The sequence below is a fragment of the Coffea arabica genome, chromosome 5c, assembly GCF_036785885.1.
Source record: "Coffea arabica cultivar ET-39 chromosome 5c, Coffea Arabica ET-39 HiFi, whole genome shotgun sequence".
In the NCBI taxonomy this organism is placed as follows: domain Eukaryota; kingdom Viridiplantae; phylum Streptophyta; class Magnoliopsida; order Gentianales; family Rubiaceae; genus Coffea; species Coffea arabica.
The window spans coordinates 31,467,256-31,495,160 of record NC_092319.1 but is presented as its reverse complement, the minus strand read 5'-3'; the positions used below and the strand labels follow the sequence as shown (position 1 = coordinate 31,495,160).

The window sequence follows — 27,905 nt, the reverse complement described above, 5'->3', positions numbered from 1 at the left end:
AGGATTCAAACCTTGAACTTGTAAATTTTCTATAATTCACAATAAACTAAAAAGTCTAGTTCACTGGACAATATCATTTCAATTTTTTTTTGGATGAATTTGATTTTTTTGTCAAAGTCACTTTTTCTTTACCAATTTGCGGCTCGTAAGAAATCTCTCTTTTCATGCATTTTCTATCAACATTGTGATTTCAAACTGTTTAAAGCTAGAAAGCCACGATAACGTGGAACGTCCATGCATTAGTCGTTCCCTGACCCTATTATAATGATGCAGCCAAAAAGTAACGATGATACAAATGATTCAGAGAATTAAATTACAACGTCTAACCACTATTCTGGACCATATTGTATAATGTTTAAAAAGCAAAAAAATCATGTTATAAACTGATCATAAAGCTCAATTCCTCAAAAAAAAAAAAAGACATAAAGCTCAAAAAGCAACTTTTTCCCCTCTTTGAGGGAGAGGATTGATTAATGTAAAAATCTCGACTCCCAGCAACACCGGAAAGCACCCAGCCACTGGGACACCCTGTGCCAGCCCAAGAGGTAGACAGCAAAATGAATTACTCTCCACTAGACAAAGGTTTCAGACAGCAAAATGAATTACTTGTACACTGAAGAACAGTACAAATATTGAACCCTTGTCACCTGCTTACACAATTTACGTTTAAACTGCACAGCCAACCATCAGCAGCTGGAAATTGTCATTTACAGCTCACACTTATAACATAAATACAAACTTATGTGTGTGTGTGCAATTTACATTCAAACAGATTTTGCTCGACATAACCCTTGATAAAGCCAACATTGAATTCTATGCTGAGGTCCTGTCTAACAACTTAACCTCACCTCAGATATAACAAATATTGCTTTCAAGTAGTGGAGCTCTCAAGAGAGCTTTTAACCAACCACAGTAACCCAGGGTCATTACGCTTTAAAGCCAAATAAGTTTCTGCCTTCCCTGTTACGTCAAAGATTACATCGTCACTGAACCCAACCAATTGTAAGATTTCTGTAGCAGCTGTAAAAGCAAAAAACAAGAAAATAAGATTAGAGCACAAGCAACTAATAAGAGCTACAAATAAACAAAATTGTTTCATGAAAGCTTACTTTAAGTTTCTAACAGACACATTAAAACCCAGTCATCTAACAAATAGTCTATGATTCTTAATTTTCTATCAGAACTTCTCAATTTCTGATCTGCAATGTGTTAAAATTTCTTGATGAAAAGTCAGGCCCCAGTTTTGCAATTGGGAATTGTCAAATTTTAGTCTGTAAAGAATAATCATCCGCAGAACCCAAGAAAGTCATAAGGACGTGATGGAGGGAGTAGTGACTACTTAGAAAATGAAACCAAAACAGAAGGATATCCTTGTCGAACTCCACATGATGACTATTTATTAGACCCCTGCAGCCACCCTCCCCTGCCACCACTTCACCACCTCCTCCTACAGCCGTGGGGGACGGGAGGGAGGAAGACCTCTCCTTACCCTGCAGCCCCCTCCCCCGTAATGACCAGATCTGGTCAACAGGGGAGAATGGTGCTGTATTTGTTTCTATATACCATGTAATCACGTGCATATCACTGTGTATATGTATCTATACATATAGAGAATGCTGTTGCATGTATACATGTGCATAGATATGTGTACCTCCATGTACATGAATTCCCAATAGTGCATTTTGTACACATACGCATAAATATATGAACATATATAATATATTTCTTCTCAGCATCTAATTTCTGCTCTTTTACTTCCAAGAGTCAAACTTTGTGCACACTGCTTATGCAATATAACATTAAAAAAAAAAACCACACTTAATAGACAAATTTACTGACCCAAGCTTAAAACGCCACCAGTAAATCAGGGTTTCTATAAAACCAGACCTTGCAACAAGGAATAGCTATTGTGTGGCCTAGTTTTGTTAATGAAATTGCAGATTATGCCCATCTAGCATCATTAAAGAATCTAACTCGGAGGTTTCCCTCAACTTCCAGACTATGTCTATTCGATGCTTCATGCAACAAGACTTATGGTTTCACAGTAATGAAGACATGGAGCCCCAAACTAACAAAAATACAACTATTGTACCTTGGGATGTGTGTGTGTGTCTATACATATGCATATGTGTGGGTGTGTGCGGGCAGTGTGTATAGAGAGAGAGAGAGAGAGAGACTTAACATAAACTAAAAACCAGCAAAATTTGCAGAAAACAGATCTGGTAATGTATAATAAATTTGAGGCCCTTGAAAGGAAAGACTTCTTCACACACACTGTATTTCAGTTCAACTACTAACTGTATTAATTAAACAAAACCTGTAAGCAGCCCCATGCTCCCATAAAACCAAATAATGTCTGTGATTAAGAAAACCTCAACATCTGAATTTTTTAAATGTCAAAGATTACATTCACTTGATTCTCCAGAAAACCAAACAAAACCAAAAAACCACCACCACAAATAAGTATGAAAAAACCAAAAACAGGGAGAAAAAACAACAAATGTCAAAATAGAGACAGGTAGTGAGAATTCTAGCAATTAAGGGCAACTTACCCTTGTTACCATCTTAAACATAGATAAAAATAAATTAAAAGCAATGTTCATACCTCCATATTGAAGAATATTCCTCTGAATAATAGCATTAGCCTGCAGCAACCATCTATTACAAATGAGAGAAAAACTCGTGGCCAAAACCCTCAGTATAGATAATCAAAATCCATGATAAAATGACATTACCTTGCGTATTCTTCGAAATTTCATTTCATCAGGGTGTTCAACAATATTCCTGAAAGCAAGAACAGTCAATGCACCATCATGAACAAGTTCATGCCAAACTACTATTTAATCGAATTTACTAAATTAAATGCAAAGAGTATACCTTATTATCTTGCACAGGGTTTGCAAGACACCACCAGCATCCGAGTGATTTACTTCAGTTATTAGCTTCCCAACTGCCTTCTGTATACGACCATAAACAGCAGTGACAGGGTCTTTAATTCTCTTTAGCTCCAGGTCATCTGGATCAGGCTCATCTCCCTGCCCCATTGACATTCTCTCTGCAATCACTATCATCTTGTCATCACTGTCTCCTGCTTGAGAATCGTCTGGATCAGGTTCCACATGTATAACATCTAGCTGATTCAAATTTCCAGTGCCCTCCTTTGCTCCAAAGAAATTTGGTCCAACCACACTATGATCTGTCAATGGAACCTTCAAATTGCACAGAACAGATTCTTTATCTGCAGCACTTGTCAAAACTTCCAGATCATCAGGATCTGGCTCAATTGTTATCTGACTTCCACCAGATACCAAATAGGATTCGGATTCCATGGCACCCATGCTCTCACTATCATCAGGATCAGGTTCAGCCTCATTATCATGAATCTCGTGTTCATCAACAAGCTTCATTGAACTGGCTATATTAGAATGGCCATCTTTAGTTTCCCCTTCAGCATGCAAGCTGTCAGGTTCACAACAGTTAGTAAATCCAGAATCATCAGGGTCAGGTTCGTCACGCTTATTTACTGCTGCTGAGACATTTGTACACGCATTTGCAACTCGATGATATGCAGCAGCCACTGCAGACACACGGGCATTAGAAAAATGTGATTCATTGCCTCCAAGTTTTCGTGACAAGCTTACATGACCATCAAACTCATCCTCAGCATGTAGTCCATGTCTGAATCCATTCAGAGTGTAGCCTGTTGATTTTGTCCAATCCAAGGCAACAGCTTCTTTATTCAACTGTCACAGAGAGATTCAAAGTTAACATCATCGGATTGCAGCTAATGTCTAATAACGCAGTCATACCCTGCATTAATAGATAGATAGCTAGATAAGATTTATATATATCATCAGTCTGTAATAACCCAATATTGGTTCACAGTCAAATACAGATACTTTTGTGTATGTGCATGTGAATAATATAAATACATAAGTAAAAACATACACATAAATTATAAACATATGTCATACTTGTTGTGTGTAAATATAAGTCCATACTTACATATGAAAATATGCATATAAATGTGTGTGTGCGAGCGTGTGTTTGAGAGAGAGAGAGACAGAAACAGAGAGAATTACCTGTTTGTCTAAAGCATAAAAATTTGCATCATGTTCAGAGTACACCATATGTGCCTGAAGAGGGAAACAAAGCAAGTGGCAAAAGCAATTGCATGTAAATACCAGCCAACAATGATACAGCATATGTGCATATGAAAAAGCACAACTTGGTACCAATTTCCTAGTTGGAGGAAGGTGATCGATACATAGAACTTACAAGTTCATGCAGGAGAGTCTTCTTAATGCTTTCATATTTCCTAAAACCATTGAGGTCATCAGTTCGAAGTCGCAAAGAAATTTCCTCTCCGTGATTCTGTACATGATTCAAGAATATGAATTTTAAAAACCAAAAAGCAAAGAATACTAATATCAGACTGTTACAAAACTAAGCTTACTAAAATCAAAAGCCACAAGATAACAAACTAATAAAAAATATAAACAAGCATTTGATAGAATTCACAGCATTCTGTTTCTGTATTGATAAGGAAAAAAATATATAATATCTCATTAAAAGAAAGGACAATTTTTAAAAAAAACCAATAAATTTGCCAGTTCTCCCTGCTGTTTTAGTCATATATTTGTGTACTTTTCCATATTCTTTTGATAGAAAAGTAATACATTAGACAGAGTATGTCGATAAAGGTTGAATTTGCAATAACAGTTGCACTTGCAGTACCAGATTTGTCTTCCTGAGAACAGGGTATACTGGACATTAATGCAACAGAAAAGTATAGAGATTCAAATTTTGACCAGTATTATGCAAATTTCGATCTTCAAACTTTTCATGAGATCCTGTTTAATCATAACAAGAAGAAGACTGTCAGTAATGCTATTGAAATAACAAAAAGATTCGGTCAGAGGGGTAGAATAGAAAAAGCTGCCGAGCAGAAGTTGCAAAAAGGGGAAAACTTGGTGTAGGAGTATGATAAAGAGGAAAAGCGACTGTTATTCAGCAGACAGGAGAGTTTTGGGTCAAAACCATCTTGTTTCTGCAGGGAACTGAAGCCCAGACCTCAACAATTTTAATGTTCAGGCACTAGAAAAAAGTTGCCAAGAACCACTGGGCCAAGAATCACTGGGCCTCCTTTTTTCGCCAAGGATTTGTTCAGAGGTTCCATATTGCCAAGATGACAGGCAGCTTTTTAATGATTTTTTTTAACATATGTCGGCACAAGAAATTGATAGAGCTAGAGGAGTGAGGAGAAATGATTGGCTAGATCATTCTAGTCAATGCCTCTATTATTTATATTGAATCCAAGTAAAGGGGTATCAATCCAGCCCCTCCCATTGAGATTCTCTCATATGTCGCAATATCTGCTGTTTGGATTAGATAGTTTGTCCCAAAGCAACTTTCAATAGGCATGGTACGAACCAGGCTGTAAGAATAAGAAGGAAATTGGCATTAGCCAATCCCAAGAAAGGTAGAAAACTAGGGCTTGGGGTTGGGGATAAAGGTCTCAAATTAAAAGGAGAAAGGGATTGTACTTCCTTCAAACCCAAGACAGAGTAGAGCATTAGATGAGCAAAGTGGCTCCCCTAGTCTAGTGCTATAGAATAAGAATAAGTAAGAAAAGTGACTAGGAAAGTGGCAGTGTGGCCAGTTTTGTTCCCCACTCTCAGGGAAGATTTTCTTATACTATACAATAAGTTTCAGTTTTTGGTTCTCAAATCAACTTTTGTTTAGGAAGAATATTCCTGAAACTATGATCTCGATTTGGAAATAGCAGGAATTTGAATCCTAATATGGACTTTGGCGTGTTATATATATATATATATATATTTTTTTTTTTTTTTTTTGGGGGGGGGGGGGGGGGGGGGGGGAGGGGAGGGGAGGGGAGAGGAAAAGATACAGGCAGATTACAAAGCATAAGAACAAAAGCCACTTCACCAGTTGCTTTCATGGACAATGGGACATCTAGAAATGTCTTCTTTTGTTTAGTTTTTTTTTTTTTGGGGGGGGGGGGGGGGGGGGGAAGGTTTGTACAGAGGGGGAAGAAAAATTAGTCATCAAGGATGGATCGGATACAACAATTTCAAACTCAAGTTCAAGAATACCCTGGCTAGTACACTATCATGGGGAATCATAGCATACATTCAACTCTAATATGGAATTCTTTCCAAGTGACTTGAAACTAATCAGGCCTACAACTAGAGAAACGTTGCACTACATGAACAGGCTAATTATTTCATCACCAATAATCACTTCAAGCAGAAATCAACAAGAAATCAGTTTGCGAGCACATTTCTGTAATTTCTCCCGTATCCACAACCTTCTCGTAGTTTCAGCTCGATGGCTTTATGCCATTATTCATTTTGAATGGTGTTGGCAAATTTATTGAAGAGTAGTTTAAATGTATTTTAGGTTCTAAGCTGAATTAACTTCACCAATAACCACAAGTACGCCAACACTACAATGTGATCCTATTAGATTGAAATTTAGAGGGATCAGATGCTGGAAATGTGATTCCTACTTGAATTCCTTTACTTCCAAACTAACCAGCACTTTCTAGCTTAGGAGTTTCAGCTTCATATTCTAAAATTTCCTCAGAAAACAACAACAGAAATGGATATTAACCTAATTTTATTTTAAAAAAAGCTTTGCAAACATAAATGGAGGAAAAATAAAACACTTAATACACAAAAGTAACCAAACCAGATGTTCTCTATTGAAATTCACCTTGTTGAAACCAAGGATGCATTTAGGACTGACTCCAACATAACCAACTGGAGCCATCTCTGACATTATCCCCACCTGCCACCGATGCTTTAGGAAACCAATCAAAGGGAATGAATAAGAGTTGTGAATATCATAATTGTATTTGATGAGCAAAGAAAGCACATCATGATATCAATACCTTATTCATGATTGCAACAATTCCAGGATCTGCAGCAAGCCTATGCATTAATTTCAAAGCCTCCGAAGCAGGAGGACTCAACTGCAGATCAAGAAACAAGGTCAGTAATCAATCACCTCTACTATCTCTTTCTATTTTTTCCCCTTCCCCACCTCCCTACATTTCATATCACCATTCAAAATTTGTGTTTTGAAACATTATACTCCATATGATTTTTGATATCAGAAACTTTTGACTAGCAGTACCCCAAGAGATTAACACTAGGCTTGCATATTCAACACCCACCAAACAATATCCATGATTTAAGCATTCAAGTGATATGGTATTGTTATTCACCATTTCAATCATAGGTAATCTAGACTTAATTCTGCATTTATAAATGAAAAGAAAAGAGGGAACAAGAAGAGCAAAAGCAAATGGATCTAACAAGGTTCATAGTACCTCAATTCCTGGAATACTAAGTGTGTGGAACTCAGAGAATATGTAAGTCCCTTGTGGAAGTCTTACAAATGAATTGTGTCCATCAAGAGTTCGCTGCCTCATTCTTTTCTCCTCTTCATCAAATCCAGCTATTCGAGGGTCTTTCTTTGCATTTTCTAGAACCTCTTCCACTTCATTTTCAGGCACTCCCATCATCCTTATAGGTTTTCCCTGAGGGAGATCAGATCTAACCATTAAAAGATATAATAAATTTGAACCGTATGCTTTCATGTACACTCATTTTGCAAGGAATATTTTTCTTTTGCTAAACAACAGGGCCAAGGTTATTTCCATACTTCAAGGAAACCTGAAGGTTTATGATGCAGTCAACAAAGAGCTCCACAAATCTAAAAATGAAAGCCTTTTTATTTTCCTCAAGCTTAAACTAGGAACAGGAACAGTGTCCTTTATATAACTTCATTGTAGTTCTGTTTTCTCAGTTTTACTAATTATACTATTTAGGTCTTTTAGTCATGGCTGGAAATTTCCAGAATTCCAGAATTGTGTCATTGAGTCTTTATTACGTTAGGTAAGTAGTTGGAGTCTCTGTCAGAAAGCAACTTCCTAAAAGTTCTACAGTTCTACATCTAGTTAGCTTTCCTATTTAGGATATGGAAATAGGAGAAGCTTTAGAAAGCTTTCGTTATACAACGTTATTATTTACAGAGAATTTGATGAACAAAGATTGAGTTTTAGTTTCTTAGTTTTTCCCCCCCAAAGATTACTGTCCATGGATATTGTTCACAATCCCCTCACTCTTCCATTCGTGCTAGTATGCAAGGTCGTAAACATCTTGTCCTACATTAGTTTAGCTCGTGACAGCTGAGATATTATTTAACCAAAAGACAAGGCACATTCAGTGGACTAATAATATCAAGAATTATCTGAAACCTGAAACTGCACATTCAGGAAACCTAAATTTATTTTCATTCATCTAATATTTGTTTATTTTAGATCTAATGAAATGATGAAGTAATTTGCAAAAGTAGAATTAGATAAACTCCTATTTACCAAGAAAACAGGAGAAAATTTAGTTTCCACACCTCAATAGCAGATGCAGCTTCCAATGAGAGATAAGAGTGCTCATCTGAGAAAGGGTATAGCATTTTAGAACCTTTATTGGTAGGAACAATCAGCCGCAATGTATCAACTTTGACATTGGTGAGTTGTTGTAATTTGTCCCCCAACTCTTTTAGATTAGCACCATGTTTCATCTCAAGGATAAATTTCTTCCCCCTCCATGTAACTGATAACTGCTTCTCAGGTGGCTGCATCATCTGCTTTGTGAAAAAATTATTGCTTTCAAAAATACTTTACCAAACAAATTACATTTTTATATTTTAAGACATTCAGAGCTAAGAAAGAAACAAGAAATGGCTAGGGTGATAGCTAGAAACTGCAACTCCAAAAAAATATAATATTAAGGGCCGAAAACTCATACCCATATACTTGTCCAACAAAACCAATAGCATTGACTAACAATATGACCCAGGAGTTTCATATACAAGTCAAGTTAGTGATACTCAAAGTGAAATAGAGCTCCATAAGAAAACTACTCGAGCTTAGAACATATAAAGTGCAATGGCTGACTAAAGGGGGTTTTCCTGTATAAAGATGTCAGCAAATAAAAGTTCAATCTTCAATATGTTTGCTCTACACTGTGGCATTGCAGTTGTTGAACCATACAATATCATCAGCAAGCTTTTAAAAAGGATACAAGCACTCTTGGCAACCAATTAAAGGCAAGTTTTCCCATCTTTCATATGCATTTATCTTTCACACCCTAAAGCTGATATCAGCTCACCATTTTGAGTTCTCCATACTCCATACATTCCCCTGTTACGACCTAACAAAGGTAAAATCCCTTTTCTGTTCCCGTACCTTCAAAAGTATCAACATTTAGGTAGAAAACTTCTTTCTCAATATGAAACAAATAACCACTGCTCCTACCAATTCTGTAGACAACTCATCTAGTCTTACCAGTACTTTCATTAAACAATACGTGAATCTGATTGCTTTCCCGTGACAGGTGATGATACTTAGACATGTAAAAGATGCATCTTATTCGCCTCGAGTGAGCTCCCCCTACAAGTTTGTACTTTGTACAAAAATGACTTTTACAACAAATAGCTCAAAATTAAGCCCTCGTTATCAATTAATACCTCTCTATGGCACCTATCTCGCTAAGTTACCTCTTTATTTTCCCCGTACGAGAGCAAATAGACGAACAAAATATCCCCAAATCGGAAAAAATTCTAACAGTCAGTTCTAGTAATACCATATCTTCTTGAACAAGAAATCAACAACAGCAGGCCTCAAAATCGTAAAACTTTTCTTTCTCCACTAAATTTACAATTACAATTCAACAGATGATGGAAAGATAAATTTTTTGTCCAATTCCTTGTTTCAAATGCTCCTGAACTCATCAATCAATTATGACTATTGACTACTTAAAACCACAACTTCAAAAAAATACAAGTAGGAATTGAATTCGAGAAAACTTCTATAATCAGGGTCCTTAAAACCTCAATTTCACAGCTAAAATTATCAGTAAGTCATAAGATAATCAGAATATCATAATTGAATAGAATCAGGATCATTGAATTTCAGGAAAATTTACCTCGAATTAAGCAGTTTTGATTTCGCCGGGGAACGGAATTTTATTTGACTTTTGTTTTATTGTCCCTTTTTCCCTGAGAGAGTATATGCTTGCAGCTTGCTTGCTCGGAATATTAATCAGACGACTGACAGATTACAAAACGCCCTTGTATTTATAGCATCCCGGAAGAGGTAGCGTAATCAGATAGGCGTACCTGCATATTGTACGTATGGACTGACGTAAGCACAGAGACGGAAACTTCTACCCACTAATGACTAATGTGTAAGATTTTGTTGGAAAAAATTGAAATTTGAAATCTAACGTCTGAATTCATTAAAATATTTAATATTAAATATCACATATTTGAGTGCATATTATATTAAATAATAGATAAATAATTTATCATATATTTTTTAGAGTAAGTTTTGACTAAAAAATTTAATGTCATTTAATTAATTTATACGTTTTATTTTTTATTATCAAACGCGTCTAAACATATTAAAATTTAAATTTATTAATTTTAAGTGTTAAATTAGATTATCAAATAGTACTGATCCTAATGAAGTGGTCTCTGTATTAATCATGGCCAAATAAAGGCAAATATTTTAGTGTAAAATGGATAGATGCTTAGTACATGATCGGTCTTAGTAGTTCTTGGGGAATTTCGTTTTTGGCGAATTGAGTATTATTGTCATTTGTTTACTTATTTGGTTTGTAATCTTATTCCGATTGTGGCTTAGGATTTTTGCAAGTTTTTGATACTATCAATAAATAATGCATTCACATGAAATGTTCATGTTTATACAAATATTAAAAAGAAATAATTTTAGAAACCTTCCTTGAGATTTTTTATAATATCACTCCGTTATCCTAAGGTTTTTAAAATCTCACATTTTAACAACTCCCTTATCACAGTGATTAAAAAGCTACCTCCCTTATCTCACTTTTTAATCTCACTTAAAAAGAAATGTTACAAGAAAAATCTCACTTACCTCCCTTACAAGAAAATCACTCAGCTCTCCTCAGGTTTCTAAAATCTCACTTTAAAATCTCCAAAGGTTTTTTATAATATCACTCAGTTCTCCTAAAGTTTTTTATAATTTTTTGTAACATTTTAATCCCTTTGGAGGAAATATAAAAAAAATAAAACTTTTATTCCAATATTATCCTTATGTTATCCTACTTATAGAATTTATAACCAAAAAAAAATAAGATAAGGTTAAATTTTTATAAGGTGTAAATTTCTTGACGTAAACTATTTTATTTCAGTTGTATTAGAATAAAGCAAAATTTACACATTGAAAAATTCACACATATGAAGAGATTATTTTAGTTTTTAATACAACTTAAACTACACCATGAATTAAAACATATTTCTCCAAAAAAAAAATATCTTTACTTCCTCAATTTTAACTGTGCATGAAATTTTTTAAAGCGTTGATTACTCTTCAAAAGCCTCCTAAGTGGTTGATCTTGATTAGATTTAATTTATCCACATCCTTTGCTATCCAACATGACTTCAATGTAAAGAAATATGGACCATCATTAGCTAGCAATTTGTATTTTTAATTTACATTTTTTGCTATTAAAATTTTATTTTGTTTTGGCTTTTTGATTAAATAGTTATTAAGAGCAAGGGTAATGTTGTTAATTTATGACCTTTGATAGGAATATTTAGTCTTGTCAATTGGACAAGGGAGGTAAGTGAAAATTTAAAAACTTAAGGAAAGCTGAGTGATATTATGACAAACCTCAAGGAGCTTTCTGAAATTATCCCATACAAAAAATATGGCGATACTAAATACATTAAAAAATATGCTCACCCAATTTGTATTCAGTCAAAAATGAAATAATAACCAATAGATATATTAGCATCAACAATAGTAGGCATGGAGCAACGGTTCGTTGAATAGTTTACGGCAATATTTTTAGAGCCAGTAATCTTAGCGTTCTTTCTACACATTCTTGCATTTCACCAATCCCGATTCCATAGGACCGCCTTCTGAACGCGGGGCACGCATGTGATCGGCGGAGTTAACTGCTGATGTTCAAGGTCCACCTGATGCATATGTAACGGACGAGTTTGCTAGCACAGAAGCTTGAACCTGTGCCGTTTGTTTGCACCGTCTGTTAGTCTTCATGCGTGAATAGCTAACAGTGGGAGTATTTTTATTTCATTATTTTTCTCTTCTCTATTGAGGCAAGGTATAATGGGAACAGTGACGGAGCCAGGATTTTTTTTTAGGGGGGGCCAAAATTTTCACCTAATAAAATTATCTTAATATATTATGTTCAAAATAATTTTCTTCTATTTTAAATATATGACATCTAAAAATATCAAATATTAAATTTAATTATAAAGGTACGTCTATTCATAAATATGCGATACAGTCATAAAAAAAATTAACAAAAAAGATAACCTTTGATTAAATATTTTATAACATCACAAACCATCCAATTTGCACATTATAAGAAGTTGCTCTCCAATATGTCACCTATGCAATATATATATATATATATATATATATATATATATATATATATAACCATGTAATATAAATGTAACTATTTTCAATTGAAAAAAGATAAAAGTTATGTTAACATACTTTGAAATTTCAACATCTTTTTTTAGAAGTAAATTGAGTTCTACGCTCTTTCATAGAACTAAATTCATCTATGATTGAATCACTGCTAAATTTTTCAGCAACTTCCTTTTCTATATACACAATTAGACAATCATTGAAGAAATTATCTTCCATATTGTTTTGGAGCTTTGTCTTGATTATTTTCATAATTGAAAATGCCCGCTCTGTAGTTGTAATTGATACAGAAAAAGTAAGAACAAGTCTAATCAATCTATTAATAAAAGGATATATCACTAATTTTCTTGTTTTCACCAAATCTTGACATAACTCATTAATATAATTCTTACAATTCAGGATGATTTGGAATGTCGAGCTCAAAATGTTGAAGTTCTATTCTTAGATGTACTAGTTCTTACTCTATAAAATCATTCGGATAGAACTTCTCTGCAAGTTTACAAATATCATCAATCTTGAATAGTATAAATCCATTTCTAGGATCTAAAGCAGTAATCAAAACAAACAATTCCACGATATAATCATTAAACCTGCTATGTAACTTTTGCAATTGATAATCAATTGTTGCAAGAAATATATCCACTCGATAATAATGCTTCACACTAATCTCATCATGATTACTTCGAGATTTACCACATCTTGCAATATATTGAGCATTCATACATGGGATGTCAATTTGATGTTGCTTACAAAATAATTTAACTTTCACTAAGAAATCATCCCATCCCGAATCTCGAAAATTCTTCAGTAGCTTTGTTGTGCTTGAGACAAGATGCATTGCATTCAAAATATCTTGAGATTTACGTTGCAATGCTATACAAAGAAGATGAGTAACTTCCATAATGTCTTTCATAAGATGCAAAGTGAAAACAAACGTTGAGAGTATGGATCTCCATCTACTGCAATGTTACTTAAAACCACACAAGTAGCATTGAACATTTTCAGTAAACTAGAAATAGAATCCAAATGAGAACCCAAACGAGTATCTCCAACTCATTTTAAAGTGCCAATTTGATTAATCCCCCTCCCAGTTTCAAGTTCATCATTAGCAATCTTAGTAGCAACTTCAATCGCTTGAACCTTCTTTAATTCGTCATTACGTTTGCTAGATGCAGTAACAATGTTGATAATGAAAACTAAATTGGAGAAGAATTGGTGAACAGAAGCTACTTCTCTAGAAGCTGCAAATAAAGCAAGTTGAAACCTATGAGCCAAACAATGAATGTAATAGGCAAATGGACATTTATGTCAAATTAAAAGCTTGCAAGCCATTCCATTCAAAAATGACTAATTCATATATATATATATATATATATATATATATATATATATATATATCAACTCTCATAATATAAACTAAAATTGTAAAAATTTTGGGGGGGGGGCCAATTTTATTTTACACATATATTTACATATTATGAATTAAAATTCTCAAAACTTAGGGGGGGCCATGCCCCCCTCTGCCCCCCTTGGCTCCATCATTGAATGGGAAGAGGGAAAATAAATTATAGGTGTTACCAAAAATTATTAAGCACTGAAAGGAAATGAAAGACCAATCAGCTGCAGAAAATAATAATGAGAAATACATACCAGAATAGCAGAATTACCAGAGAATGAAGAGACAAAGAAGGGCTTACGATGATGATGATGAATTTGGGGCTACTCTATTCTTATGGCACGACACCATAGAGAAGAGAAGAGAAGGTTTTCGTCATTTCTTTTATTTGGTTTTTATTTATTTTTTAGGTAAATGGATATATATGATTTTTGTGGATAATCCATGTAAGTCCATTTATATGCTATATTTAACCAACTTTGTTTCAAAGGCTAAAAATTTTTCTGAAAGAAGAGGTAAGACAAGTTCTGTGGAAAGATGATGCAAAGCTGGGAGCCTTTGTGCTGGCAGAGAGCCAAAAAGAGATGAAGGGGGAGAGTTCATTGAGAGTTCCACAATGCTCCTACATACTTCGAACATGTACAATTCTTCCCCATCAAAACATGTCCAAACATCATAGCAGTGATGATACAAGAAATACATGACCAATTATACATACCAAATACAGCTAAAGGGTACATGCCCATTGAACTTATTGAGGCCAACTTGTCAAAAATTTCGTTAGCTCTACAGTATTATTGATTGAAGTGCAAAGGTTAGTTCATTTTACACTCTCCTAAAGACGAATTTCTATTTTTATATTCGAATTAGTCTCTCCAAGTCTAAGTACTGATTTAAGTAGCCTATTGTCTATTTGAATTTGTAAAAGGTAATTGGACACTTCCTTCAGGGTATATTCGAGGAAATTAAATATTACTGCTCCAACAAGACCAAGAACTTTAGCCATTATACATTGATGCTCCAACGAGAATTCATCTGCCATCCGGAACTTGCTCAATTTTTAGAATGAACATTTGGTGCTGTCTGCGGGAATTGAACCCGTGACCACGCAATAGGTTCAGGAACAGATTAAAGGAAAAATGAACTCCAAGTAGTGAATTCAAGAAATCCTACTCGAGCCTCCAAGTCAAGTATACTCTTTTGTCGTAAACATGAACTCAAAGTAATAGGTTTAAGAAATCCTGCTTGGGCATCTGAGTTGAGTATACTCTTTCCATGGTGAAAATGAATTAAAATAATGAGTTCAAAAAATCCTACTCGAGACTTTGGATTGAGTATAGTCTTCTAAAGATAAGAAGGAACTCAACGTAAAAAAAAAAAAAATTAAAAATTAAATCTTGCTCGAGCTTCCAGATAAAGCCTACTCTTCTAAGGTCAAAAGCAAACTCAAGTTACTGAGTTTAAAAAACCAAACTTTAAGACTAAGAGCCATCTAGTGAAAATGAGCTCGAAATGGTGAGTACTATTAACCTCACACTCGAGCAGCTCTCTAATCCCGCTCAAGTTCCTAGGAATAACGAGCTTTTAAAGATATTGTTGGAGTATTTTAATAAAATAGTTATATTCTCAATTAAATGTGTAAGTTACAAGGAGAATAAATTGGTAAATGTTTTCAAATTTATTGGTGTTTGAATGATTTTTGATTGAAGATTTATTATATCAAATTATAGCTTTTCAATTATAATAAATTTTGTAACTTACAATACAAATTAGAATGTCTTGAATAGCCAATAATTTTCAGCATTTACTTAGCATATTATTAGTGTATGTTTTGTTTGACTAATTTTTCTTCACCTATAAATATGTATAGTTGAGATAGAAAAAGATGCTACAACAACAACTTATATTTTGTGAGTTACAGTTTATAGGAGAAAAACTATCTATTCATTTATTATTTTCTATCTCATAGATTGGTAAGAAAAATCGGTGTTGGTGAAGTATACTCTCTTAGTATACTCTTAGTTGTGCAGACTAATGAGAGTGACAGCAAGTGTGGTTGGATTGTTGTATCTTGGGGATGACAAGCCAGAGATTCTACTGCACCGGAGTTGATTCTTCAGCAGAGGATTGAATCACCTTAAAGAAATCAAAATATCCGTATTTCAACCCTCCACATTTGTTCATGATTATATTATTATTTTAACTATTTTATTATAGTTAATTTTATAATTATTAAAATTATTATTATAACTATTGTTGATTTTGTTATTTAACATTTGTATTTTTATTCTAGCGGAACAATTATGAAGTTGGAGAAGGTAAAGGAGACAAGCGGTATTTTGGATAAATCCAACTTAATAGGGGCCTAGGGGGGCAACAGAGTTGAATTTCAATATGATGACCAGATGATTATCTACTCAAAAAAAGAAAAAGAAAAAAAGAAGTCAAGTGGGGGACAAAATGTAGAGGAAGGAATTTTTATTGGAGATAGTAAAAAATATTTCGTTTTGAAAAGCATTCTCGTGGTTCGCCCTGGGGCGTGCCTTGAGGCAGGCGTATGCAAAATGCCCTGGGGCTATGGAAGGAGGCGATAGTGTTGTGTACGCCTCAATTGAGTAGAAAGTTTATGCCTGAGAAAGAGGGAGACTTACTCAAAGTAGGAACCAACCGCAAAAGATTTATGAGTAGAAAGAACGCAAACCCAGCTGAGAAGGAGGACAATGGGAGAACGCAAAAACGGACCTTCAGTCAAAATTCAAAACTCACAGGAAAATAAAGAAACATCGAATATTGAGACACGAGACTTCTTTTAGTTCCTTTGACTTCAACTTGTATGCGGCAATTAGAAGACTTTTTTGGAGTGAAGCTAGTTTTGAACCCATTTTGACTAATGTAGACTAATGTAGGCTTAGATGAGTGTTTTCTGTTTGTATTTTTTCAGGGTATATATCTCTACTAGTAATCTAAGCCATTGTAGTGGTTATTCACAAGTTAGGTAATTATAAAATTTTGAAAATTTTCTTTATCTTACCCAATTCTTTATTATATTTATATGCGTTTTTGTAATATTGTTTATATTTTTTATACTTTTTATATATTAAAAAAATTCAAATTTTATGAGACTTACAGCCTAAGTCTCGGGGCTTTTGCCCCATTTGGATGGACATAAAATGCTCCGCCCAACGTTCTCGCATTTTAAAACATTCTAAAAATACAACATGGTAGAGCTGGTACATGAGGAGGCCTTAGCTCAAAGCCTTCATAGACAAAAGCATCTACATCTATATTATGAAGCTAGTAAAAGAACTAGTGCTGCCACTGTAATTACTAAGTCAAAGAAAGTGCTTCGACAGAAAAACACTCTTGTTCGAAGCCTTCTAAGTATCAGGTGCTAAAATAACTAAGTATCATTTCTAGGGGCATTGGTCGTCTCAGCTGCATTAGCACCTCTAGCAATCATGGTTCGTCATTGCGGGTCTCGGTCGCGTCGCGGTTTTGGTTGATCCACATCCATCGCGGCATATTGATTGAATATCGAGTGATATGCATATTATAGCATATGAAAGTTTTCAAAAATTTTGAAAAAATTATTAAAATTAGAAAATATCAAAAAATGCACAATTTTAAAAAAATATCTGAGTCGACTCTGAATTGACTCGAATATATCGGTTGATATCATGCATCACGGATTCGAATCGGCCAATATCGGCCGAGTCAGAACGAATCGTCGCGAATATAGTAATATCCACGATCTAGAGACTAGTATCGTACCGGTCCCCTCCGTTCCGGTTACAACTCGACCAATACGTATCGGTATTGACCGATATTGCGAACCATGGTAGCAACAGTGTCAATACTCAAGAGTAGGAGGATCTCTCTCCAACACCAGCAAATCCAATGCCACCATCGTCCTCTGCTCCTCTAGCTGGCTCAGCTTGAAAAGGGGTATCTTCATTGTCATCTACAATCTCAATCATGCCTAAGTTTAAGTGTGGGTAGACATGCTTGGCCTTAGCAGTATAGCTTCATCAAAACCAATGTGTAATATTGGACTCTGCTGTATCGCACCATGTCTTTGAACTCCTTTGTTTTCTTGAAGTCCTTCACAGCTTTCTCCATTAAGCCTTTTAACTCCTCGGAGCTCTCAAATTCTTTCATGGCTTTCTTATCAGCTTTCATATCCAGATGTTTTAGCTCTTTGTTCGTTGAAACTTTAGCCATCTCCAAGGTTGCCTGTATCTTGCTTTGCTCTGCACGAGCTTCAATAACTTGCTCAACTGCTTCAGTTTTTTCCTTCGCAAGCTCCTTTATATGAGCTTTCAAATTATCCTCGATGGCTTGAAGGTACAGCTAAAGCAAGAATGATGTTGAAAATTCCTTTACGGCTGGAGCAAGAATGATGCTGCTGCTTCCTTGTAATTTTTGAGAAGACACAAGATTTGATCTCACAGGTGGATTAGGCTTACATTTGTAGTTCTGGTTTCAGCCCAAGTCAATGCAAGTTCACGTGACGTGGACACTCGAGTCTATTTATTCAAGTACTTTTTTTTTTTTTTTTCCGAAACGATAAGTACTATTTATTCAAGTACTTGCTAGAGCAACTGCAAATTATTAACATTCGAGTCTTTCTCCTGGCTTTAGTAGTACTAGTTTAGGTGTGTACTTGCGTTGCACGTCACAAGTATTATTATTTCTTTTGATGCTTAGAAAACAATCAATTGATGTAAATGTGTAAATTTAGTTTGTTGCACTAATCAACATTTATGTGTGTCCAAACATATTAATAAATGGCTAAAATCGTGCTACATTAGTACGAAGTAGGCCCTCTTTTTCTATCTTGTTTTAGCACGCAAGTTTTTTTTTTTTCATAATTTGTTTTCTTACACGTAAAATTGTCATTGCTATTGCAATATATCTTACACAAGAACTTGATTTTATTTCTTCTACATAACTCTCTAGATTTTTTTAATCTTGTGGATAAAATAAGCACGATAAAAGCCATTACAAATATTACAATATTAAAAAAGTTATTGTGTTTGGTTGGAGAAAATTACCCGTCATGGAATTTTTCTAAACAAAGTCTGTATCCATTTTTTTAAAACTCAAATACATAATAATTACTTCTAAGAAAATTTTTCCTTTCCTATTTTTGTTTCTAAAAGTCATCGTAGCAAAGAAATATTATCTATTTTTGTTTAATTATTTTCTAATAAGTAATTACTAATATTTCTTTTCCAAAGTAATTCTTTGATAAGGGAAATTATTTCTTCCTAAAATCAACTTCAAAATTTATCTTATTCGTGCCAAAATTCACACATATAAAATAAATTTAAAAAATGTTAGAAACTTTCGTAGGATCTATGGGGTGGCCCATACTTAGTAGGATACTCAGAGGCGTGCAAGCATATCATAGTATGAGCAACTTTCTAGCATCAACCTAACTTATCAAAGATAATTTAGGCACCAAAAGAGATTTAGAATTATGTTCAAACTATAGGTTTAGAGTTCAAATCTCACACCATATAGTTAAAAAACTCCAGAAGTGTCTATATGAGCGTTTCCTCTAACTCCTGATATAATCCGATTGGGAGCTCTCTTCCCTTTAGACTATCATTATATATATATATATATATATATATATATATATATAGCTATTGCTCACAGATGAAAAAAATATACTCCCTCCATCCCATTTTATATATTATGATCAATTTTACACACAATTTAAGAAAAGTAAAATTTGATCAAGAAACATAAATTACCAAAGAATGCTTTTCCATTATTTCCCCTGAATTAAATTTCAACATTTTGTTAGTTGGGTTTGAAATTTTAAAGAACCCACAACTACCCAAATCAAAGATTATTTGTAGGGAAAATCGTTCAAAAAGTCTCTCACATTTTGTACAATAACTTTTTTCGTCCCTTACTTTTAAAAGTATATTTTTACGTCCCTTACAAATTCACATTAGTCAAATTTGGTCCCTACCTAGGTTTTCGACTAGTTTTTGGTCGAAATTCATCACGTGCCTTGCAGATGATCATTTTTTAGAGGCAAAATTGCCAAATTAAAATTTACATAATCCGATTTATAGTTCCTTACATTTCACCAAATGAATTGTTTCATCCCTCATATTTCACAAAATTAATCTCTCACATTTCACAAAATGAATTTTTTCATCCCTCATTGACCATGTATACAAATAGTTTTTTTTTAAATCCATGTATATACTTATTTGATTTCACCTGAACAGTACGAATAGTATGTATTATATTTCTATTTGATTTCACTTAAATAGACTAATTGTAATTGTATACATGCTATTCAATAGATATATATATATATATATATATGGGTTTAAATCTAACAATTTTATTTTAAACCCATATATATTTATTTATTTAAATCTTACAATTTTACCATGTGAATCTATTCAATATTTGTAGCCTTTCTCTTTTGGTAATAATTCATTTATTGAGTTGTGTAATAAGGCCATCTAATTAATCGGTTCTAATTCAAATTCTATAATCATGCTAACAAATTATAGTTTAAATCTGAAATTTTTACTCGCCACCTTTAAGACTGACAGTTGAATTTTCTACCTTATGTTGTCTTAAAATTTGAAAGCGTCAATTACTTACTTCTTTTTGTCATACTTTTCCTTTATTTATTTTTTCTATCCAAATTTAATTTGATATAAACACTTGATAATGTTTAGGATTAAATGTCTTCTTTATTTTCAATTTTTGAGTAAAACAAAATGAACATGAGTGAAAATCTTACAAAATTTTTAAATCCCTGTATATATCTATTTAATTTCATCTGAACAATACGTTCAAGCGAAATCAAATAGAAATATATTATGTACTATTCATATTATTTATACTATTCATATATTACGTCGGAGCATATCTTTTTGGAGGGACAAATTGTGACGGAGGTGTGGAAGTTTTTTTACTAGCATGTGTGGCCTCAAGGATGAAGGGTCATCACTGCGGGCTCGGGTAGTGGCTTGGTGGATGTTGGTTCCGAGGACAGAGACGAAGCGCCTGATCTTCACGATGTTGCCTAGTTTTATTTGTAGGCACATTTGGAGGGCAAGGAACAAAGTAATGTTTGAAGGGGTTCGGATGTGCCCGGCTACTATCCGCCAAGCCATTATTTCTGACATTACGTCAGGGATGGAAATTCACTTTAATCAGCGGCTTGGAGTGGTCACATTCTCCCAGCTGTATGACTAGTTTGGTCACCAAGCTAGCGGCGTTAGATACCAGATTGTGCGGTGGAAGGCAAAGGAGATGGGGGGTCTAATGCTGAATATGGATGGGTGTTCCAAGGGCAATCCAGGTTGGAGTGGTGGGGGAGGGGTCTTGCGTGATTCTTCAAGCAAGCCTATATTGGCTTACTCAGCGTTCTTTGGGAGGAGATCAAGTTTGCATGCGGAAGCTTTGGCAATGTTCATTGGACTTCGGATGTGTATAGAGAAGGGATTCGTCAATGTCGAGATTCAATCGGACTCTCAAGTATTGGTGGGAATTCTTCAACGACGCTTTCGGTGCCCGTGGCAGATTCGTCGCAAGATAGAGCAGCTCTGGAAACTGGAGGAAAATGTGGCGAGGTTCTCTCATTGTTTCAGAGAGGCTAACTGTGTGGCGGATATATTGGCTAATGTGGGTGTTTCTCACCAGCAGCATTCTTGTATTATCTATGATCATATAAACTTGTTCCCAAAACTGGCAAGGGGGGAGATTCGACTAGATAGGCTAAGCATGTCATCTGTTAGGAGGATAAAAAGGGAAGAGAAGGCGGTAGTGTGTGTTGGGAAATTCCGTACTCCTGGTTTATTTTCTCGTCAATAAAGATCAAGTAATTTAAAAAAAAAAAGTATCTGAAAAAAAAAGATCAATGAGAGATGAAAAATTTTATTTTGTAAAATATGAAGGATGAAAAAATTTATTTTATGAAATTTGAGGGACAAAACAATTTATTTTGTGAAATGTGAGGAACAAAAAAATCATTTTGTGAAATGTGAGGGACTATGGATCGGATTATGTAAATTATGCCCTTAAAAAATGATCACATGCAAGGCACGTGGTGGATTCCAACCAAAAACTAGTCGAAACCTAGATAGGGACTAAATTTGACCAATGTGAATTTGTAAGGGACGTAAAAGTACACCTTTAAAAGTGAGAAACGAAAAAAGTTATTTTGTAAAATGTGAAAAACGTTTTGAACTATTTTTCCTTATTTGTAGCATGATTTATTAGAAGAGGATGACTTAAATGCTTCTCCTTGAAAATTGTATTAAGGGCACAATAGAAAAGTTGTACTTCATTTATTTCTATTTTAAGCCATGGCAAATATTTGGAACGAATCAAAATAGAAACTAAAATATATAAAAAAGCAAAAAAAAAAAACTGAATGGCTGTCAAACTGTATGGTTGGTTGACTTTTAGTCCTTCAACCATTAAGTGCATACTTTGCCCCTCGAATTTGTAGAAGGGAATAGTTCACCCTTTTGGCCAGAGATAATTTCAGAAACCTTCCCTAAGATTTTTTATAATATCACTTAGCACTTTTAAAGATTCAAAAATATCACTCAACTCCCATATTAGTGAGATGGGACCATTAATCACTATCATAACACATGAATTGACAAAATTATCTTTAGTACTTTAATAATTTTTAGGCAAAGCATTATAGAAAATAAAAGTTTTAGGCAAAACATTTATATATTATATTCTAGTCAAGTTGGTAGAAAAATTCAATATAAGACAACACAAAAGGATAGAATTGGAAGAAAAATATATATCTCTCATGAAATGACTATTATATGAATATTTTAATGATACAAGGTGAAATTGTTACAAAATGTATGATTTTAGGGAAGGTTAGTAATATTTTTAAAACTTTAGAGATTCCAAGTAATATTAACATAAATCTCGAGGAGGTTTCTAAAATTATATTTAGCCAAAATGGTGGAAAATATACCTTTTTACATGTTCAAGGAGTAAAAATATGCACTTAATAGTTGGGGGCTAAAAGTCAACTAATTCAATAGTTTGAGGGCCATCCAAATTTTTTGCCCTATATAACGGAGGGAGTAATAAAAGTAAGCTTCCTAGCATCCAAGATCTTTGGCTTCCCTTTGTCCACAATGTTATATATTGAAAATAGATGAATTTCATACTCTCATTTAATTTGGCTTTTTTTTTCAATTTTTGTTTGATTTCTTTCTTTCGCTTATTATTGGCACTTGTTTCTTTCATGTATATAGTCAGGAGTCTTTTTCTTTTTCTCAAGAGTTGACAAAAACATTTTCATGCGCTAAGTAACTATGTTTCATTTTACTATTCATGTTTAGAATCTAAGTTTATCCCACTAAAGTTTCTTTCCTGTTCCTCGCTAATTTTTTAACTCATTCCTCAAATTCTATTCAAGATGGAATTTTATTTTAATAAGTTGGTGTTAGAAGCGTAAAACTTAATAGTACATGAGTTACGTCTAAATGAATTAAAAAGCTCCTTCCTAAAGAAATATTATATGTTATGGTTCATATAATGTTGTATTCTAGTAATATCAAGTTAGAATTATTTCTTGCCCCTTGCATTTGGAACCTTGACATAAATTAACTTGATGCAAAAGCAAAAAAAAAAAAAAAAAAAAAAAAAAAAGGTGCATCGCTATGAAATTAAAACTCTAGTTCCCTTCTCATTCATATTTAATGTTCTATACCCTTAAACTAGAGAATAGGTATATATCTTTTCTTCAATTTTTTATGACCAAAATATTAGCTTTTCGAATAAGAGTGTGAGATTTTTCTGTGTGAGTCAGATCAAGGACATAGTAAAAGTAAAGTGTGATATTTTTCCTTAAGATTCCAAAACTAAATGCATAAGAATAACTCTTCAAATTTGATTTTTTTAATTTCTAGATGCTATCCCAAGGAAGGTTTTGGTTCAATCTTGATTTAGTTTCAAAAATCATCTTGAAGTAATTTTAACCTGCATTGGACTCTATTGAAGAGAAATTTTACCACAAATATTTCAAAATAAAACAAAACCTTGAGTTGTCATTATTTACATAGCCCCCAAACCATATATCCTTTGAACACTTTCAGTGACAATGTATAGACTAATTGGTTCTAAAGATTTTGTTATATATTTGTATTGTACTTAATATCACGATGTTTATAAATGTATGTCTAATATTATTTTTCTGTACAAAGATTATGTCCATCAATAATAATGAAAGATTCATTACTATTTTTTTTTTGTTTTCTTGGTTATTTCACTTCTGTTTTGTAGAAAAACACTAGCGTAACTTCATTCCGAATTTAGTTCTATTCCATAAGGAAATTAAGTGCAATACAAAATCAGAAATACTTTCAATAATGTTAGAAGGGGCATTCTAATTTTGAGAGAAAACAAATTTTTTTGGAGTAAGAGATAAGAAATTTGGGAGGGCAAAGAAATATATATTGTTTTATGGGAAAAAACACATTTCTAGTAATTTTTTTTCCATAAGTAAACTTACTTAGAATTATCCTAAGATAGAACCTCAAGCTCGTATTACTTCGATTTGAGATTTCTTTTCAAGAATTGAGTTCCATTGAAGAAAAACTTCATCATGCGTTTTTTAACACTGTTTTCATTATCCTACATAGTTTTCTCACAGGTTAGCAAGAAATTGGAATAAAATATTGGCAACTTACTTTAATTTTTCTTTCTTTTTTTTTTTTATTGGGGGTAGGATGTTGTTTGTTTTAGTTTTCTTGTTCAATCGTATCTTTTCCTATCTTGCACTGAGATATTCATCCTTCTAATGAAGGAATTCTATCCTATGAGAAATTTTGATTTCCCATTGTAATTTTTATGATAGTCTAAGACTTGTTTTATGTGCTGTTTTAGTCTCAGAAGAGTGTTTTACATAAATACCCTCAATATTTATAAAAATGCAATTCAGCTTTGGAGAATAATATTATCACTAAGTTTTGTAATAAGTATAATAAAGAGGTTTGTTATTGAACTATACTTGTACCAGCAGATTGGTGGATCATAAACTTTTGCCCCATCAAGAAAAATCCCAAAGTTTTTAATTAATTAAAAGCAACTTTTTTTTTTTATCCTCTAACCGCCTCCCACATCCTTTTCACCCCCAACTACCAGTCACACGATTAAAACTCTGAATCTGATGGCGGAGAAGATTCTAAAAGTCCTTACCTAATAGTAAAATATTACTATTAAAACTTGATTCCATTACATCCTTACTAATTAATTAAAAGCAATTTTTTTATCCCATCAAGAAAAATCTCAAAGTTTTTAATTAATTAAAAGCAACTTTTTTTTTATCCTCTAACCGCTTCCCACATCCTTTTCACCCCCCAACTACCAGTCACACGATTAAAACTCTGAATCTGATGTTAGAGCAGATTGTAAAAGTCATTACCTAATAGTAAAATATTACTATTAAAACTCGATTCGAATACATCCTTACTATTTGAATATATAAGAAAGTAAAAAAAAATACTTGTAGTAAAGATATTCCAGGAAAAAAAAACTAAATCACTGAATCATATTGATCCTTTTAATGTAATATAATATAAAAACAGATCAAGTGACTTAATTAATGGGTTCCATTTGTAAGAAGGCCGGAAAAAGACTCGTACAAATGACCTATGCCCTTTCAAATATTATTGCATGAAGTACATTTGCTTCCTGCAGCAGCCGGCAACGGAGGGACCGCTACCCTCCCAAAACTTTTGAAAATCCTATTTTGACACATGCTCATTTATGACAAGTTAATAACATCTCCCCGTCTTGCCGCATCCCCCAGATGTAATTAACAGCAATATTTTATGCCCCTTTTCTACTTAACTTTCACATAATATACTAATCTTTAGTATCCTAAATAAAATAATATATCAACTGAATTACGGTATCACTTAAAAATGATGTAAAATATAAAAAAGAAAATACAATCAACATAAAAAATTCAAAATGTCATGGTAAGTCATTGCAACAAACACCACTCACAAAAATATTACAAACACAAAAAGTCAGAGCGTCTTGTTTTCAACGTTAATTATCAATCTCCATACTCCAATTTTAAGTAGTCTAAGGTAAGTACTATTGTTAAGATTCTTTTCCCTCAGAAATTCCCCTATTATATTTTTAATCTTCAGTAATTCTTTATTTGAATCATTATTCTTAATCATTCATTATTCTTCCTAACATCCAACTTTAAAGCAATCTATAAGTAATTTTTAAAAAAAAAATGTTATCTTACTTTAATATCAAATCATGTAATATCCTTGAATTCTAAGATAATTTTTGTAGAAATAAATTCAATCATAAGTTTCACTACAGTGAGTGATAATAAAGTAACATTTTTCATCGTACAACACTCGTATTGATGAAGAGTAGAATCAGAGTAAGTTTTATTTTAATTATTTTGTTTTAGATCTATTGTTGCACTAAAATACTAGTTATAAATATAATATTTTGAATTTGAAAGCTCTCATAAATGTTATTTTATGTGAATAGTACATGGCAATGACGTGATGCCGAGGGTAGAAATCGTCAGCTTCTTGTTACATAAGCCTGAGTATCGTGCTGCAGCCTGCAGCACGGCAATAAAAGGGGTCGCTACTCGGTGTATTTTTCTTTAGCGCACTTATATAGTGTCGACTCAATTTTCCTCAATGCGCAGGACCATGTAGCTTTAAGATTGTTAAAAAGCGCATTAGCTCTCCAGTATAAATAGTTAAAAGGTTTATCTAACAGGTGTTAAATGAACACTCGTTTAGATATATTTCAAGTATCATATTTTTAAAAATATAAGATTAATTAGAAAAAGTAAATAAATACAAGAAAAGATATGTAAGATTATATTGAAAAAGTCTACAAATGTAAAAAAAGATAGTAATTTTTGATATGTGTATATGTATGATAAGTTTTGGAGTGGTAATAAGGCGGGAAACCCCTTCCCTGCCCTCGACCCTGTTGCCCATTAATTCTCCCAACCCTCGCCCCGCCCAGCTTCCCTCGCAGGTGACCGCCGGGACTAATAAAAATTTGTCATATAATTTTATTATAGTCAAATTTTAATAAATAATCAAGTACTAAAATATCAATACATTACCAAATTATTATCCATTGTAATTTCACAATTGAAATCCATAAAAACTATCAAATAAAAGTTATTTGAATACGATCCCATGTGATGAAACAAATACAACTAAAGTAGTCACGTTTTTACTTTTGACACAAATTCAATTACTAAGTCATTATTGTATTTTTTTGAGAAAAAGTGTTATTGTGTTCAATGTAATTAGGAATTTTGTACAAATGTATTAGTAAATCTAGTATAACTAATTAATAATTTCTATTAGTAGATATGTATAATTATTAGTATAATTAACAATATCAATTATATTACATATACTAATATCCATTATATAATACATATAACTAATAATATTATTATCATAAATTTGTATCTAATTAAATTAAATATTATATATGTATATATAATTATATACATACACACACAAATATATATGTATTAATTTTTTTTAATGGGTGACGGGGTGGGGGCTGGGGCGGCCGTATACTCTCCCACCTCGTCCCACCACCTGCCCCAACCCTCCCCTCGTTAGTGCCCCAATTGCCATCCCAAGATAGGTTAGTATGTATATATACAAGTTAATCAATCTATTCAACAGTTCTTTAACATACATTACTACTTATGTATTTGAATTATCCTCTCCAAGAAGAAGTAGTGGCTAATCATCCGATGCTTTCCCCGAGGATAAATTGTTATTTGATTTGTGCTAAGTATTTAGACACACTTACCCCAAGGTCGATTCAACCAAATCAGTATTTCTTCAAGGAAATTGAAAATTACCGCTCCAGGAGACCAAGAACACTAGTCATTACACATTGGCAGCTCATCAGTCATTTTGAAACTAGCTC

General features: G+C 33.3%; 2 protein-coding genes across 7 annotated transcripts; both read right to left on the bottom strand.

Moving 5' to 3' along the window:
* Nucleotides 1-583: 583 nt before the first annotated feature.
* On the bottom strand, nucleotides 584-10,156 carry LOC113690741 (uncharacterized). 6 transcript variants are annotated; one of them, XM_027208764.2, is made up of 11 exons: nucleotides 10,017-10,156; nucleotides 8,440-8,673; nucleotides 7,358-7,567; nucleotides 6,917-6,997; nucleotides 6,739-6,825; nucleotides 4,279-4,374; nucleotides 4,083-4,136; nucleotides 2,878-3,743; nucleotides 2,736-2,784; nucleotides 2,606-2,658; nucleotides 584-1,020 (listed from the first exon to the last, which is right to left on the bottom strand). In XM_027208764.2, exons 2-10 carry the CDS (start codon nucleotides 8,671-8,673, stop codon nucleotides 2,641-2,643), a joined length of 1,695 nt encoding a protein of 564 aa, XP_027064565.2. In that variant the 5' UTR covers nucleotides 10,017-10,156; the 3' UTR covers nucleotides 584-1,020; nucleotides 2,606-2,640. The 6 variants fall into 6 exon arrangements, with proteins under 6 accessions (XP_027064565.2, XP_027064561.2, XP_027064562.2 ...); XM_027208760.2 differs by having other exon boundaries at nucleotides 2,606-2,645; XM_027208761.2 differs by having other exon boundaries at nucleotides 2,606-2,645; nucleotides 6,739-6,813.
* Nucleotides 10,157-12,992: 2,836 nt separating this feature from the next.
* LOC113689264 (uncharacterized) lies at nucleotides 12,993-13,436 on the bottom strand. Its single transcript, XM_027207060.1, has one exon. The coding sequence runs from the start codon at nucleotides 13,434-13,436 to the stop codon at nucleotides 12,993-12,995; it is 444 nt and encodes a 147-aa protein (XP_027062861.1).
* Between the last annotated feature and the right edge of the window lie 14,469 nt (nucleotides 13,437-27,905).

Bases quoted from the DNA above. Each gene is read 5' to 3' on its own strand.
- LOC113689264 (XM_027207060.1), bottom strand. From the start codon at position 13,436: ATGGAAGTTACTCATCTTCTTTGTATAGCATTGCAACGTAAATCTCAA.
- LOC113690741 (XM_027208760.2), bottom strand. From the start codon at position 8,673: ATGATGCAGCCACCTGAGAAGCAGTTATCAGTTACATGGAGGGGGAAG. The intron at 4,375-6,738 runs GTGAATTTCAAT...AATCATGTACAG, and splicing joins GCATCCTTGGTTTCAACAAG to AATCACGGAGAGGAAATTTC. The intron at 2,785-2,877 runs GTATACTCTTTG...TCTTGCTTTCAG, and splicing joins ACCCTGTGCAAGATAATAAG to GAATATTGTTGAACACCCTG.